Below are 18637 nucleotides of genomic sequence, written 5' to 3' on the forward strand. Positions count from 1 at the left end.
CCCCTAGTAATACACGGAGGTTTTCCAGCTTAAATTTAAAATTTGAAATATCTGAATCCAGTCTGTTTGGATCAGAACCGTCACCCGCAGAATGAAGCTCTCCGTCCTCATGTTCTGCAAATTGTGACGCAGTATCTGACATGGCCCTAATATTATCAGCGCACTCTGTTCTCACCCCAGAGTGATCACGCTTACCTCTTAGTTCTGGTAATTTAGCCAAAACTTCAGTCATAACAGTAGCCATATCCTGTAATGTGATTTGTAATGGCCGCCCAGATGTACTCGGCGCTACAATATCACGCACCTCCCGAGCGGGAGATGCAGGTACTGACACGTGGGGCGAGTTAGTCGGCATAACTCTCCCCTCGTTGTTTGGTGAAATATGTTCAATTTGTACAGATTGACTTTTATTTAAAGTAGCATCAATGCAGTTAGTACATAAATTTCTATTGGGCTCCACTTTGGCTTTAGCACATATAGCACAGATATCTTCCTCTGAATCAGACATGTTTAACACACTAGCAAATAAACTAGCAACTTGGAAATACTTTTCAAGTAATTTACTATAATATGCAAACGTACTGTGCCTATAAGAAGCACAGAAAAAGTTATGACAGTTGAAAATTGATAAACTGAAAAGTTATAGCATCAAATCTTTGTAAAAAACACACTTTTAGCAAAGGATTGCTCACATTAGCAAAGGATAATTAACCCTGATAGCAGAAAAAAAATACAGAAATAAACGTTTTTTATCACAGTCAACTACAATCTCACAGCTCTGCTGTGAGTGATTACCTCCCTCAAAACAAGTTTTGAAGACCCCTGAGTTCTGTAGAGATGAACCGGATCATGCAGGGAAAACAATAAACTTCTGACTGAATTTTTTGATGCGTAGCAAAAGCGCCAAAAAAGGCCCCTCCCCCTCATACACAACAGTGAGAGAGATCAGTAAACTGTCATAAATTAAATAAAAACGACTGCCAAGTGGAAAAAATAGTGCCCAAAACATTTTTTCACCCAGTACCTCAGAAAATTAAACGATTTTACATGCCAGCAAAAAACGTTTAACATAAATAAATTAAGTGTTATTAAAAAGCCTGTTGCTAGTCCCTGCAAATTAGGCTAAAGTCTTATGCATACAGTATAATTCCAGTGAAGTGCCATTCCCCAGAATACTGAAGTGTAAAATATACATACATGACAGCCTGATACCAGTTGCTGCTACTGCATTTAAGGCTGAGTTTACATTATATCGGTATGGCAGAATTTTCTCATCAATTCAATTGTCAGAAAATAATAAGCTGCTACATACCTCTTGCAGATTAATCTGCCCGCTGTCCCCTGATCTGAAGTTTACCTCTCCTCAGATGGCCGAGAAACAGCAATATGATCTTAACTACGCCGGCTAAAATCATAGAAAAAACTCAGGTAGATTCTTCTTCAAATTCTACCAGAGAAGGAATAACACACTCCGGTGCTATTATAAAATAACAAACTTTTGATTGAAGGTATAAAACTAAGTATAATCACCACAGTCCTCTCACACATCCTATCTATTCGTTGGGTGCAAGAGAATGACTGGAGGTGACGTAGAGGGGAGGAGCTATATAGCAGCTCTGCTGGGTGAATCCTCTTGCACTTCCTGTTGGGGAGGAGTTAATATCCCAGAAGTAATGATGACCCGTGGACTGACCACACTTAACAGGAGAAATGCCCATAAATTCCCCATACAGGAAATAGTTAAATTACTGTAAAAGTCAAGTGTGCTCAAAATATCTGAATAACAAATACAATTCTTATAAAACAAAATGTATAAAAAAATAATAGATGTTATATATATCTTCAAAGAAACAAGAAAGGTCCTTAGTAATTAATTTTTAATTTAGTTATGAATTTGTGTTTGAGTCAGTAAATCATTATAATAATTTCCTGTTTTTTTTATTTCAGGAAGAACTTAAAGGCACATTCCAGGCAAAATTGGAATCCACGTGGATGCATTTCAGTTTTGCATAGAAGTATTATTGTAATATACATGTTTTAGCAAAAATGCTTCTAATAAAATCTATACATATTTTAGAATGTTCTGTGCTGGGGGCGGAGCCAGCAGCGCAGTCTTTTAGAGCTCCTGCTTAAACTTAGCTAAAAAGGACTTAAAACCAGATTTTGATGCCCAAGTAACATTTATTACAGTGGGATTATCCATTTAAACTCTATCTGCTACCCGGGGGGCACTAAACTTTGATACTTAACTACCAGCTGTGTGTTCAGCTTGGAAAGCCTATTCCGTATATATAAAGGTGACGGCCATTTTATCACCCTTGTGGGCACACAGTTGTTATGGCTAACATTCACCAGATATTTGCAGAGATCAGCAGACTCTTAACCCATCATCACAATAAGCTTGTTGCTGCTTTGGATGGAGCTGTGGAACCAGAGGAGTTGCGGGATCTTGACAGTGATGTCTCCAAATCTGGAATAGGTGAACACTAATTGTGGGGATGCTTTGGGGCCCCGGCATTCCCCGCATATCTATGGTTTTGTATCAACTAAGTCCAAGACTTACCGAGAGGTTGAGGAGATCAATCCTAAGCTTTCATTTTCAAACGTGGTCCTGCAGAGCCAAACAGGAGAGGATCTTACCCGTATAGATATCCCGGAAGACAAGGAAAGCCAAGGGTCTTGAGTGATCTTAAAGTGCTTTGACGCTACTAGCACTAACTGCCATCTGGACATCTATAGTGTTTCCCTATTGGGCCCAAAGATAAAGGAGACATCGCTACGACTCTCTCTTACATGGTGACAGTGCTATTTACTTCATTTCTCTTGGCTTAAACCCTCTGAAGCAAATAGTGAACAACGTCACCTCTGCCTCAGAAAAGTTGGAGTAGGCTAAGAAAATCTACCATTAGGATCTTCCCTTCTGATATGAAGCTCTCATGTTTCTGCCCGATGAGATTAATTCCCTCGATGGATAAGGTTAAAATTTATAGTGCACAGCATGCTATAATTGCCATAGCAGATTGCAGCAAACATAAAAATTGTGAAAGTTTAATATATTAACAGGTCTAGAGACTATATTAATTTTTTTTTTTTTTTATGGTTCAAAAGGTATTCTTATAGGACTAACTTTCATCAAGAGACTACTACAGTCACAAGTTCACTTGCCTAAACTGTATGTGTGCATTTCAAATATAAATACCCTTAAATATGTAAGATGTGTGATTGGGGCAAACTCCTAGTATTTGGGTTCATTCTCTCCCCTAGTTGTTGTCATATACACACATGACCCATATAATTTCACTAAGCATGTCATTACAGACCTCTAGAATTTATGATATCTATGAGCTTGAGAGTCTGTTTAGAGCTTTTGTATATCTAGATATGCTTAAACAGGCCTCTCTAAATTTTAATAAGTATCAACAATGTCTTAGACCATGAACAACATTCTTGAAATATTTTGAATTACATTATACTATAAGCAATATTGTCCACTATACTCAGTCTAATTAGATTGCACTTGTAGTGGTAATTTCTATTTATTTGTTGATTGACCTAAAAGTTTTATATAACATGAAGCTGGGCATGAGAATATCTGAAAATATCATATTTATGATCCTATGTAACTTATAGCTTTTAGTTTCTACAGTTACTATGCATACAATTTCCTTGCTAGCTACACTCACTGGTAATAACTCTGGACTTGCTATATGTTAGTTTATTTTATTTTGCAAAGTTTATGTCTGGTGTGATTAGAGGAACAGTAGACTTTCTTTTTATCCATTTATTCGCCTATACCAAACTTTTAATTTCACATATATGATCCTTATAACAGGTATCTAGATCTTTAGAAAAACGTGCTAGGAGAGGCTGGACATACACTAGTGCTATTATGTATAGTCTCCCTCATAATACTATCTTCGAGCTATTTAACCAGCGTCCATTATGCTGCCTTGCCTAGACTCATATATAACAATTCTACCTACTGGTAAACAGTTACTAATGCCTCTTTTACATATAATCTTAAAATAATCCCTATAGTTCTCAGAATACCTAGGTATACACAGCATGGGGTCTGCTAGCTATATGATTATACTCACATAAATAGCCCTGGTGAGCTAATTTCAATGCCCTGACTATGTTTAATTGCATAATTCTTTAAAGCATTTGCTTATTCTCCCCCCCCCCCCCCTGGATAGAGCTCGGTTCTTTACTATTACGTATAATCCTAAGCATTGCTCACATGGATCACATTTATATGGTACTATATATGGCTCTCAAAATACCCGAATGGCTCCTTATAACCTCCCCTACCTCCACCCACCCACCCTCTAATGTACTCTGGAAACACTTAATTGTGTCTAGAGGCTAAGTCTGTGGTTTCTCTTGCCAATGCCGCAACCATAATTATACTTTTACAAGATTAAAAAGATTAAAAACTGTTTGTATTCTCTACATCATATATTTATATTGTGCATAACTACATGTTTATTCTATTAATATTATTATATAGAAGCAAAGAAAATTCTAAACCCAATAATTCATACTTCCACCATAACACTCAAATTACATAGCTATAGGATAGCAGATTTTCTAAACAGGTCTATCTTTTATATATATTTTTGTTCAATATTAGTAGTTTTGTTCTCCCACAGACTTAATGCTGTAATAGTTGATTGAGGTCCATAAGTGACCTCTTAAGATCGGGAAGGACAATTCTATCTCTCCAAGAAAAAATAGAAAATGTGAGGTTTAATTTTAGCATGTTTAGCAAAACCGTGATGTAACGAATATGATTATATATTATTTTTGGACAAAGTGCCTGATGTGTTCTTTTTTCTGTATTTCTGTTAACACTTAGGGCTCCATGTACTAAGCAGTCAGCGAGCTACCCGCAACAAATCTCGCGTCAAAACTCGCAAACTGATATGTACAAAGCCGTCAATTATGTTAAAACTCGCATCTTTAAAATTGCGAGCGTACTTATCCGCCAAACCTCGCTACCGCTCCATTTTTCACTGTAATTAGACACATTTGACCACCAACTCGCCAAAAAACGAATGTACTAAAAAATCTATTTGTCCGCTCGCTACAATTTCCGCTCCCACCTCGCTATTTTTGCCTCGCCACCTTTTAGGTGGCGGGCAAGGTACAAAACAATAGGAAAGTCAATCTAGACGCCAGTCTAGACATATATAAAAGGCAGTAATATCAGCATTGTACTTACAGCATAACTGGCGTCTAATTTGTCTCTCATTTCCATGTACATAAATTGCGCCCAATTTGTCGACTGTAATTAAAGAGTAATCTATTTAAATTTGTATTGTTAGTTGTCAATCTTTATAATTATTTTTATATTAATATTTATATATTATCAGATCCAGATGAAGCCATATCCAAATTGTAAATAAATATTACAAAAATAACGCTCTGTTATCACTCTTCAAAAAATTTTGAACAATAATAAAGTTGTTTAGATAAGTTGAACTTTTATAGGAGCAAAATATCCCGCGACTACTATGATGTTCGTGACACCTTGCATGTCACGTGTTAATAATTGGCCAGACAATTCAACTGAAAGTTAAGTACCATCAGCTTAGTCGCGGCGAGCGAGGCGTCAAATTTATCAACAATCCGCAACTGCTCGCGGCGGGCTAGACTTGTCTATTTATTGGGGGAATATTAGTACATAGCGACAGCGGACACCATTTCGCCCGCGGCGAGTAACGGCGAGTTTATCCGCGTCTACAATGACGGATGAATTGACGGCTTAGTACATGGAGCCCTAAAACAGTAATACATTTTACTAGAAGCATTTTTGAGAATACATGTATATTTCAAATATGTTTCTATTGTAAGATGTAATTAATCTACGTGCATTTAAATTTTTACCAGATGTCATTTTAAAGAGATATTAAAGAGATATTACATATTATATAAATGCTAGATAGAATCATGTATTCAAAGCAAAGATTACACATGGAATAATATAAAGAATTCATATCAGTTGTTTAAAACACACACACATATATATATATATATATATATATATATATATACATACATACAGTATATATATATATATATATATATATATATATATATAACTTTTTACATTAATATGTTTTGATTTGTGAACTGTATTTATAATTTGTTTATAAAGATTAAGCCACTTATTCACTAATCAAGACTGATGCAAAAATATAATCATAACCCCTTTTCTCAAAAAAACACTACAATTTCTTTAGTGCTTAAAATAAAAACTAAATGCATTGACTTGAATATGTTCCTTTCTATTTTTTGTAACTGACAAGTAACATTTGATGCTGAATATGATTGAATGAGATATCCAGAAATATTAATTAAATTGAGCTTGAAAGATATTACAACTATCATGAGCTAACCTATGATACTAATGCATTAGTCTAGTTATATTTAATATTTATATAAATGTATTTAGCGCATATATTTTAAAAGACAATTGAATCTAAAAGATATCAAGTTATGTTTTTATGTTTTTGTTAAATTGAAAGTTCTGCAATACTTAATTATTATATTTAAGAAGGTGCGAGTAAACATGATCCGATATTGCAGATCATGTCCGCTGCACATCGATAAATGCCAACAGGATACGCTCTCTGCATTTATCATTGCACCAGCAGTTCTTGTGAACTGCTGGTGCAATGCCGCTCCCTGCAGATTCCAATCGGCCGCTAGCAGGGGGTGTCGATCAACCCGATCGTATTAGATCGGGTTGATTTCCGGCGATGTCTGCCTGCCTCCTCAGAGCAGGCGGACAGGTTATGGAGCAGTGGTCTTTAGACCGCTGCTTCATAACTTGTGCTTCCAGTGAGCCTGAAGGCTCGCCAGAAACACGGGGCATCAAGCTCTGTTCAGAGCTTGATAATTTGCCCCCAAGTCTTAAATAATGGGGAATTCATGAAAACAGCAATTTATAAACCTACCTTGCATGTGAAAGATGAAAAACATCAATGTTATTGAATATTGGGTGAAGTAAATCTGTTTAGATTTAAATAAAAATGCAAGACAAACAATACATATCAAGGTATTCATTCTTACTGGTTGATATGGGCAGAACTTTATTAGTGGAGAGAGTCAAGTCTCTACAATATTGTGTGAGTTTGTATGCACATGTGCATTTGTTCACGTGTGTACTGGAACACCTACCAACCCATGAAGTAAAACTGGTACAGTGTGGAGGTGGTAAACTGATTTCCAGAGTTAACATACTTATTTAATTCTTTAGTTAAAATGAATGAATGAATGAAGCTTACTCTTGAAGAACTTTTATATAGAAAAGTGTCAGAAAGCTTGTGTGTTGTGCACTTAGCAATTTTTCGGGACTTTTCTGAAGCATAATAATAAGCCATTTTTTGCTGAAAATAAGGTGTATTAACTTTGAACATCTAATCACCATCTTCAGATTTATCTGGTCTACCTTTCTGGATTGGCTATGGTCTAACAGGAAGCAAAGGGATTGTCTAGTGATTGAACTAGTAAACAAAATCAGGTAATGTGACACTGAAAAAAAAGCCATCCATAAACCCAGAGATGAATTTAAGGGACACTAAACCCAAAAAAAATTCTTTCATGATTCAAGTAGAGAATACAGATTTAAACAACATTCCAATTTACTTATATTATCTAATTTACTTCATTCCTTAGATATTGTTTGTTGAAGAAATAGCAATTTGCATGTGTGAGTCAATCACACAAGGCATCTATGTGCAGCAACCAATCACCAGCCACTGAGCCTATCTAGATATGCTTTTCAGCAAAGTATATCAAGAGAATTAAGCAAATTAGATAATAAAAGTAAATTAGAAAGTTGTTTAAAATTGTACTCTCTTTCTAAATCTTAAAAGAAAAAATTGGGGTTTCATGTCCCTTTAAAGGTTAATGTTAGAGGTCATTGAACAGCCAAGTAGTTTAGGTCCTTACATGTTTAATTTTATTTGACTAATAAAAAATAAAATAAAAATAAATAAATATATATATATATTTATTATAAATGTGTTATTCATACGTTACCTATTTCAAACTCATCATCTTCTGCCAATATTTCTGCATTTAGTACCACTTGAGGAGGTTGACATATTCTTAACTGATAGGCTGTAAAAGATAAATATGTAATATATTAATTTGGTTCAGACAATAAAATAGCCCTGTAGTTAACCTTTTATTTTAAGCAGTTTAATGACTGTTAATTCAAAAAAGTGATTGATCAAGAAAAAAATAAATACTAAATATTTAAGCTGCCCATAGACATATATGTAGAAAACAGTTTGATGATAAGGTACAAATTGCTTTGAAATTATATTTATAAAATATGCACAAGAGACAATACCAATGTAAATGACTATTTTTCAATCCTGTGAAGCTTATAAACATTTAACCTCTTAAGGACCAATGACGGCATTTTTCCATCATAAAACAATTGAGCAAACTGAAGCTGTGTCCTTAAAGGGTTAATTATAATATACAAGTGCAATCTATTCCACAATAATAATTGTATGAATACTGCATGTGGATAAAGAAAGTAAACCTGTCCTCACATCTTTGCAACCCATCCCCTGCTCTCAAGCAACCAAAATAAGGGTTTGACAGTCATCCTAGATACATTAAGAAGTAGAAGCAGTAAGACCGAACAAGCCTGCACCAAAGCAGCCTAACTGGGGGCCTAAGTATTCAAATTAATAGGGGCTAAAGTAGTGGTGGGATAAAGACATTTCAGCAACATGTCCAGAAATCCTTATAATCTGTTTGTCTATTTTGCTGAATGAGATGACTGAGCCTGATCCCCCAATTGCCCCCAAAATAAACTGTATGGTTCCTGTAATAAGAACAAAATAAATAAGCATCTTTAATTTTTAGAATAATACAAAGCAGTTTTTAGGGGTTAAAGTAAGAGGGTGGTGGGTGTAAAAAGAAAACGGCACTGGAAAGTGCCTTTATTATAAATATATATGCTTATATACATATATATTTATGTGTTAATATGTGTATATACACATTTAAACAAATATATATTTATATATTCATATACATATATTTAAAATTTGCTGCCCATCACTGCACGCCTTATCCCCTTTGCTGCGCTAGGTTCTCTACCTTGCTTCCCAGCATGAGGATGATGCTCCCATTGGAGACTATGGAAGTGCACACTTGTGAGTGCACAGCATCCAGACAATGTGAACATGAATTTGTGTTTGCATTAAACTTAACTTGTAATACCAGCTCACATTTGTGTGCACTGGTATTACTGTGTAGAGTGCAAATATCGTACTCGCGTAAGGAATATTTTGTGCTCCAATCATAATCTGGCTCATTATCAGAAATATTCCTAAATAGGTAACATTGCTGTAGTCAGATTCTGGCCATAGTTGTGGTATAGCCTTTAGCACAGTATTTCTGAAGACAGCCCGATTAATCTGTTCTCACCGTATCTTTTTAATGAGTATGCTAGAGGAATATGTGTTATATGAGTGCTGTAGTACCCATCTGGCAGAGTATGCTGCTTAGCTGTTGCACAGCACTGCACTAGATGCTAAAAATAGTAATACAATTATAAATACTAGCCATAAAACCAATTGCCCCCAAAATATCTTTAAATATTGTCCCTTATATTAACCCCTCTAAAATCAACTTACATTAACAATGATACTCTATCTAAAAATACCCTCTGTACAATTACCCCCAACATCAACCAATTATAATAATTGGCAAATTAAATTTTATTTAAAGGGACACTATACCCAAACATTTTCTTTCATGATTACAATTTTAAACAACATTCCAATTTACTTCTATTACCTAATTTGCTTCATTCCTTAGATACACTTTAATGAAGAAATAGCAATGCACACAGTGAACCAATCACAGGAGGCATCTATGTGCAGCTACCAATCAGCAGCTACTAAGCATATCTAGATATGCTTTTCAGCAAAGAATATCAAGAGAATGAAGCAAAATAGATAATAGAAGTAAATTAGAAAGTTGATTATAATTGTATGCTCTTTCTAAATCGTGAAAGAAAAAAATTGGGTTTCATGTCCCTTTAAGTTAGCCTGCACATGCCCAACCTACAATATAAATAACAGATTTTCAGGTAAAAGAAGCCTAATGTTACTGTGGGATAAAAAGAACAAGGCCTCTGTGGGTATTTATTTTTGTATTTTTATCTTATGGAATATAGGTATTTGCAGTATTTACAATGGGAGCTTTTATTTATGGTACAATTTAGAATGCAAATTAATTATATTTTTTCATTTTATATTTTATTTTAAAAAATTCAATGGGGGTTAATTTTATTGACAAAAAGGTCAATTTTAAGCAGGGTTAATCATTTTTTAATGGAGGGTATATTCAAAGAGGGGAACCACCAGGTACTGCAAATATGTCTGTTATCCTTGTCTTCTCCAGAAGCAAGTCCAGATTGCATTCTACACTTATGAAAATTAATGGAGTTTGGATACTGAGAAATAATTGCAACAAACAAGATGTGAATTTAAATTAAAAAATGTTTAGACTTGGCTGATATGTTATTTTATCACAAAAACAATAAAAAATACTTATAATTGCAAGGTGTTTAGTGTCTCTTTAAATTTAGAGACTAAAATACTTTTAGTATTAATAATAATTTAACATATATGCCATTGTAAATTAATTGATTATTTGCATGGAGAAGTACAAAAGTGTTTTGGCTTCTGAATTCTTTCAATGACTAATTTGGTATTTGGACACTGTTCACTTCAATTTCACAAAGCTTTTCTCCATTTGAATGGAGTCCAATTTGTATAATTTTTTGGACAGTGTGACCCTTTTAAACAGAACATATGTTTTGTGCAGACACAAATTTAACATCCAGAGAATGAGAAGTTGAGGAAAATTGTTCTTCTATTCATTAAAATGTGTGACACACTGTAAAGTGCCAAACCATATGATTTTTCAAAGCTTGTGAAAAGCAAGGTAGTGTTTTTTTTTTTTCTTTTATATATACCAAAAGAAAATATATTGCATTAAATATGCTTTGCTATTTGTATTTTTCTAGACAATAATTTCTTCAGCCTTTTTTTAAATAGAAAATATGAAAACCTACTGTGTAAATGTTCTGCCTTTTTTTTTTACAATAAGCTTTTCATTTCCTGATAATTATTATAATATTAATTATTGTGCACCCATTTTCTCTATATATAAGGCTATTTGTTTCAATAAGAGACAGTTATGTGGTACTGTAAATGCAAAAAAATAAAAAATAAATAGTGTGATATATATACCATATTGTAAAATAAAAGATTTAAATATTATATTCAATGTAAAGATACAATTGACTTTTAGATAAAATTTAGTTAAAGTTTTGATCAGCTCCTCTATTGCTATTATCATTATTATTATTATTATTATTATTATTATATTTTTTCATTTATAAAGTGACAGGTTACACTTCTGGGGTAACATTACATACACTACAATACTAAAAAAGGGCATTAAACATGGTGCAATTAATAAAAAAAATATTTCTCTGGGGGGCGTGGCTAGGTGGCGGCCATGATCGGTCGCACTTTATGAAGCTCTCAGATCTATACCTAAAATCCACTAACTATTGTGGAAGATATCCATAGTCATACTTTATTTCATTAAGATTAACCTGACTAAGGTAATCCTGCATCAATTGACCCCAAGATCTCCTACTCACACTATCTGAGACCTGATCTAGCCAGTTACAAACTGAAGCGGTGGCCTCTTCTTCCATTCTCCATATCCCCCCTCTGGCTTACTGGGTCTCATAACTCTAGATCTGCCTATACTTTGCTCAGTAAAACAATAATGGAGCGGTTCTCTCTAGTGCTTTGGACCCTACTTGAGAACCTTGAAGCTAAGATGGACAGTAAGGTACATGACCTCATCATAATTTGCCCCACTATATCAAGCCACAATAATCCACATTCAGAGAGAATGGGCCTACTACTGGAGGAAACACCTTACTTGACACGCTTGACCTTCTGGAGTTACGGGAGGAAGTGCATGACAGGATTCCTTACCCTGCACAGCAGTTACCTAAAGAGGATGACGCGACACACTTAGAAAGCCACAACTGATGGCAGCCACCCGGTACAAAGCAGCCGGTCGGACAGGGGGCATTCAGGAAAAGAAGACTTCAAAAATATTGGCGGAGTCTCCAGGGATGCGCATTACCAAACTTCTCAGACAGGCAAACACACCAGAGGACTCTAAAGCTGGAACTGTCACCACTGCTTCCTTCCCGGTAAACGCGGGTTATGAAAAAGACTTTAGGTCGACTGGCACCAGGAGCAATGGGGTCCTGCACAAGCCTTTTCTTAAAGCCACAAGAGATCTCATGACAACCACACAAACTGGATGGAACTTTCGATCACTGCATGAACACAACTCAGAGCTACGGTTCACATCATGTAAGATTTTGCTGCAGCTTCTGTCTCTCAGGGCCCACAGAAAAGTCAGAGTTTGCTGACAACATATGTTCTGCAGCAACAGCTTGGGCACAGTCGGCACTCCCACCTTGTTGGAAACTCTAATGAGAGTTACCTGTCCGGATGTCTGGTTCCCGGCTGCTTCACATGATTGGGCAACACACCTCCAGGACTCAGTGCTAAGTCTATCAATATATTAGCGCATACTGGTTAGGGCTGTATTAAGTGTTCATCAGAAAAGTTACCGCTATAATAGTTTTAAGTTCCCATCAAGTGTTCTCAATTAGCATCATTCTTATAGAATGTATTTAACCTAAAGATCTCAACTAAACTTAGCCTATAACAAAACAATTTCTGCATCCATTATAGGCAGCAGGAGCCCAGGCCTAGCATTTAACATCTCATTGTCCTCATTTGCATACCATGTGTAAATATTACTAACCATCTTACACATAAGGGTAGTGCTAAAGCTGCTGCATCAGACTAGACTGGCAGATCCTGTACTTAAGGTTTGGTGCACACCGTGAGCTATGACTTGGTACCCTACTGTATTGTAAGTGTGTCTTTTATAAACTTTCAGAGACCATGGCCTTTTAAAACTGAGAGGATTTCCACACCTGCTGACCTGATATTTGAGTATAAGCTTTACTAGAGTTTGGTCTATTGTTCTTTCATAAACTCCACATAAAGCTTGCCATGAGACGCCTCATTATCCTTGCATGTCCATCATACCTTTATTTTACTTATTGTTTTACACTGGAGTGTGACACCAGGTATAATATATAGGACTAGATTTGCAAGCCCTACACTTAAGATTAGGTTCAAGATGTGTGCTATATAATATGGAGTCCTACTGTACTCTTGGTGTGTCTCTTTTGATAAGTCTCTGCAGGTTTAGGTTGCCTACTACAGTTTATATTAAATTTTATTGTTTCAGCTCCCATGGTGTCCGTCTGTAACCCTGTCCTCCTCCTCACCCCTTAACTCCCCAATCTAAAGCGGTGCTTACCTGCTGACAAACCAATTATTATACAAGTTATTTATTTTTCCCCTTTTCTATGATTCAGACCTGCTTGGGTCCTAAAAGTAGCTATTATGTATATAAATTTTCTACATCTGATGGCCTCTTGAGGTCAGTCCAATAGTTACGGTTAGAAGTTACTGTTTATTAACATAACAAGGTTTCAGAATGATATGGGCAATTTACGTATTGTATATTTAACTACTTGATGTATGCAAACTTATTATACAGAGAAATTGTAATTTCATGCTTGTTTAATTTTTGTCTGTATGCTATTTTGTGTCATTTGGCAAGACATTAATAAAAGATTATTAAAATGAAAAAAAAAAATCTCTGCAGTCTGCCAATAGATTAACATATCATCAACATCTGAGCGTATTATATTGTTTGCCACAGTTGTTTTTCAATGGACAGACTCCTCCCTCCACTTTCCTTATCTGGAGGAGCTAATTTGAATTTTAGTATGCAGAAGACAGGGCTTGCCACTAGACATGTACACGTTTTGTCCGAAAGATTATATTCTGATTTTTTCAAATATTCGGTTCGGCTGAATTTAATCTATGCCAGCATTCAGTTAAAAAAAAAAAAAAGTAGAGTTCTTATTAAAAGATTTATAGTAATTAAGCTATTTAAAAACCAATGAAACTCATGTGGCTAGTTCAGCAACAGTACACAAACTGCAGACTGGTTCAGACAAATATTGGATTCGGATTTATCACCATCATTTCCAATGGGAACAGCTAAAATAGATAAATTAATCTATATTAACAAAAAACCTACATTAAATGATTTGAACAATTAAAACACCCTATATTTCAATGTTAACAGAAATATACAACTCCTGTATGACTGAAATCCAGCATTTAGTGCCAGACCGTCTGTCCCTAACATCAGTCATTAGTAATACTAAGGAAGGATTGGACAGGAGATGATGGACAAATGAATGTTAAGACCCCCTGTACATCATTAAAAACAAAAGAGCTTATTACCAAACAATATAAGCCCCCCATTCCTGCTCCTTTTTTTGGTGCAGAATGGCAAGAACGCATTAACAAATTGGTATTTTCATCCAATAATGTATTCGGCTTTACGTATATCAAGCAAATCAATGAATCAGCATATTCATCCAAAGTTTGAATGCAGATCTCTACTTGCCCCTAACATTGTTTTAACAAAACCTTTGTTGTTTGTCTTCTGGAGAAATTATAAGTTAACAACCTGCAAATGAGAAAAAGATATGCAGCAATGTTAGGCTTTTGAAGCCTGCCATTTGCTCTTTCAGTTTTTAGGTCTAGAGAAATCAAAATTTATAGAATAATATTTAAGGGAGAGAGGGCAAAATAAACAATGAAAATAAATTGCAATTTTTTCACAACATATAATTATGCATTGTATATTACAATCTCAAAGTCTTTACTGTACTTTTAAACAAACAATTAAACAAAAAAGGAGAGTGTCTGCCCTTGTGCACAATCAGCACTATATGTTTAGGGGGACCTAAATATAAGTGTAATAAATCAAGGCAAAACACCTCTAGAATCTGGACTCAAGCGGCAGTAACAATTCAGCAGAGGGAGGGAAATGGATGTCTGTAAAACATTTAACTTTATTCCACATCATTAACATTTATCAGGCAATTAACAAAATAACCCGGTTCAAAATATCATCTGACACATTACGTTGAGTGCTTTATCAAAGATGACTTTGCTTTAGTTCCTGCGGATAAAAACTGTAGGGGGCTCATTAGTGACAATTGGTTACAATGTTAAGGATTGCATTTATTGATGTCTACTTTGGCACAATCAGCAGTATGAAGCCTACAATCTAAAGTGTTATTAGTTTTGTTTGGTATGTTTTTTTATCAGTTGCATCTAAAATTTGTTTAGAATTTATGCCCATGAGCAATTTAGGACCTTTTCACCCTCAGACCTAATTTGTTTGAAGACACCTTAAACCCATTTTCCAACATAGCAGAGGAAATTGCATTACATGTGATAATTTCTATAACCATTACTACAACTTATTCATATTTTTATATGTATAAAACATACAAATATCTATAAAACAAAAACAAAAAAAACAATATATATATATATACATACTGTATATGTAGGTAAAGCTTGCTTGGCAACAGATGCTTCTTGCTAATGCCAATTAGAGAGAGATTTTCAGAGTCAAATTATAGAAAAAGGAAGCAAAATTAATAAAGGAAGTAAACTGCAAAGTAGTTCTATTGAACATAATTAGAACAATTATATTACTATTTCAAACTATTTCATCCCCCTTCAACACTAAATGGCTCATTGCACTAAAAATGTTGCTGTAGCACACACAGACACACACAACAATACAATTTACTAGATCTACATTTACAACTTTGATCTTAAATCCTGTTATGTCTCAGTCTATAATATTAAAATATAAATTAAATATAATATTAAATAACATTAAATATAAAGTTATGCTTTATCATCTCTCACAAATGTAAAGATAATTTCACGAAAATATGGTTGATGCCTCACATAGCAAGTTCTCTAGTTAGTTCTAGTTGATGTCAAAAGGAAATTACTTTTCTAAGCTACCTAGCTTATATGAATGTATTCCTCAAACTAATATAAAAAGGGGGGATAATACAGTCACACAAATATGCTGTTACTAAGCTGATGACAAAATAAATACCTAACAACAAATGCAGCATATGATACCAATATGGAATCCTTGCTTTTTTTCCTCTTAAAAAGAGCCCCGCATAAATGTTATAATTAATGCGAGCGAAAGTCCATTTCCAGGAATTATAACGTTGTCGCATTAAATACTCTTACAGAATAATCCATTAATTAGAAATTGCAAGTAAAAGCAACAGACAGTGTTTTTAGCATAGGTTATCACATTATGTTTTTAAAGATCGGACTATTTTTTTTTGCTTACAAATAACTTGAATCTTTAAAAATATCAATATACTCATGGATCTCAATATACCATATATATGTTTTTCATATGACTATTTATTCTCTATTTTTATCCCATTTATAATTTTATTTTGATTTATTTTAAATTATTCATGTTCTATCTTCAATGCATTTCATTTAATAAAAAGTGTTTAATTTGAGAGAGAATAAAATATGATGATCAACTGAAAGAGAATCCTATAAGACATAGTTCCTAGAATCCAATTTAGACTGTCCCCGTGATCAGACCAAACATAAAAAACAAACAAAATTGTGGATAGATCAAAAGGCATTTATATACAAGACCAGACTGCCCCCTGAGATCTAAGGTAATTTCCCAGTGGACCACACTGCTCTTACTTGGGTGCAATACAGCTCCAAGTATTTAATTATTATCCAATATGTTTCCACAGAAAATCCCCATTAAAGTCTATGGGAAGTTTTGTAAATACATTGGTTGATAAACTTTCTACAGGATTTTGATCGACCCCTAATTGGAGCTGTTCTCATGTGCACCCAAAAGGAAAATATAATTCACTCCTAAATAAAAAGCATTGTAAATATAAAATATACAGAGAAATAAAGCAGGTATAGTATTTTAATAAGATAATATCTCTTTTCACTACATGCTGCTTATTGTGTGTAGGCTGCATATAACACTCCTCCAAAATTATCCCATATTCATCTTTTTTTTTTGTGGGGGGGGGCACTGGTGGAGAAATTGCTAAGTCTAAGGAAGACAATGATTTATATGTTTGTGTGAGGGTGCAGTCAATGTGAGTGTGTATGTGAGTGCTCTGTAGGACTAGTTAAAATATTTTACATCTGTGTATGTATGAGGGAAAGAGAGAGACTGCTGGGTATGCATACATGCATTTTTAAGATATAGTGTTATAGAAACTACTATGTTTGAAATAAAAGTAAGTATTACTGTATGGGAAATTACCTAGGAGAGTGGCATGTGAAAGTGTACTGTGTATGTTTGTAAGAAACTAACACTATTGTTTAGGTGTGTGAGTGAGGGAGACAGTGTTGTTCTTGTACAGTGCTGAATCTCAGAGAGTGCATGTATGTTTACATGGAAAATACTAGTTTCTGATGTGCTAAGTCTGTCCTTAACATCATTAATCATACAAAAAAGCATACAAATCCCTGCTTCTGTTCTTCCTTTTAGTGATATACATTTTTGTAAGAAACTTAAAAGACAAATGCACAACTGGAACTCTCAGGATCACTGAACAAGTGGTGAAGGCATTTGAGATTTGGGGTTGGAGATCCCCTTGCACCCCTTGTCTGTGAGGTTTCCTGTGTTTGTCACATATTTTTATATTTTTGAAATAAAGACAGTTTTTAATGATTCTGTGGCTCCTGTTTTATTGAGTGGAGTGCGGAGTTCAGTGTTTATCACAGGGGTTTGTGCTCATATGGCTTACTGTTCATATTACGAGTTTAAAGTAAACGCGGTCGCATGAGTGCAATCATGATTTATGCTAGATTACCTCAACTTCAGAGCTCTGGTTAACTGTTTTGCAAAACATAAAAAAGAAATATTGCACAAAAAAAGTTATAAAGGCTCAAAGATAGAAGGTTTCAGGTGTTAGAAAAAAAAGGAAGCAAAAGGACTTTTTTGTTGACATTGACATTCAATATTGCCTTGGGTAATTTCCAGGGTGTTTTCGCCATGTACAAAACTAGTCTTACATTCAAAAAAGTGTTTTCAGGAGTTTATCCAGTCCTTTTAGATAAAAATAAAAATAGGCCCATAATGTGTCATTAAGTATTGAGAATTTGAAGGGTTTGGTGACATTGACATTCAATATGGCATTGGGTAATTTCCTGGGTGTTTTCGCCATGTACAAAACTAGTCTTACATTCAAAAAAGTGTTTTCAGGAGTTTATCCAGTCCTTTTAGATAAAAATAAAAATAGGCCCATAATGTGTCATTAAGTATTGAGAATTTGAAGGGTTTGGTGACATTGACATTCAATATGGCATTGGGTAATTTCCTGGGTGTTTTCGCCATGTACAAAACTAGTCTTACATTCAAAAAAGGGTTTTCAGGAGTTAATCCGGTCCTTTTAGATAAAAATCAAAATGGGCTCATAAAGTGTCATTAAGTATTGTATTTGGAGTGCAATAAGAAAAAATGGAGGGGCACATGTAAGGTATATGGCCATTGTCACCAAAAGAATCATGGAAAT

General features: G+C 34.6%; 1 protein-coding gene across 1 annotated transcript in view; it reads right to left on the reverse strand.

Annotated features, from left to right (window-relative positions):
• Positions 1-18637, reverse strand: part of CSMD3 (CUB and Sushi multiple domains 3) — a 1747434-nt gene that overhangs the window by 238046 nt on the left and 1490751 nt on the right. The window contains 1 exon segment of the mRNA XM_053715303.1: positions 8050-8130. Within this exon segment, the coding sequence (XP_053571278.1) occupies positions 8050-8130 (81 nt within the window).

This window comes from Bombina bombina, chromosome 5 (genome assembly GCF_027579735.1).
Source record: "Bombina bombina isolate aBomBom1 chromosome 5, aBomBom1.pri, whole genome shotgun sequence".
Taxonomy (NCBI): domain Eukaryota; kingdom Metazoa; phylum Chordata; class Amphibia; order Anura; family Bombinatoridae; genus Bombina; species Bombina bombina.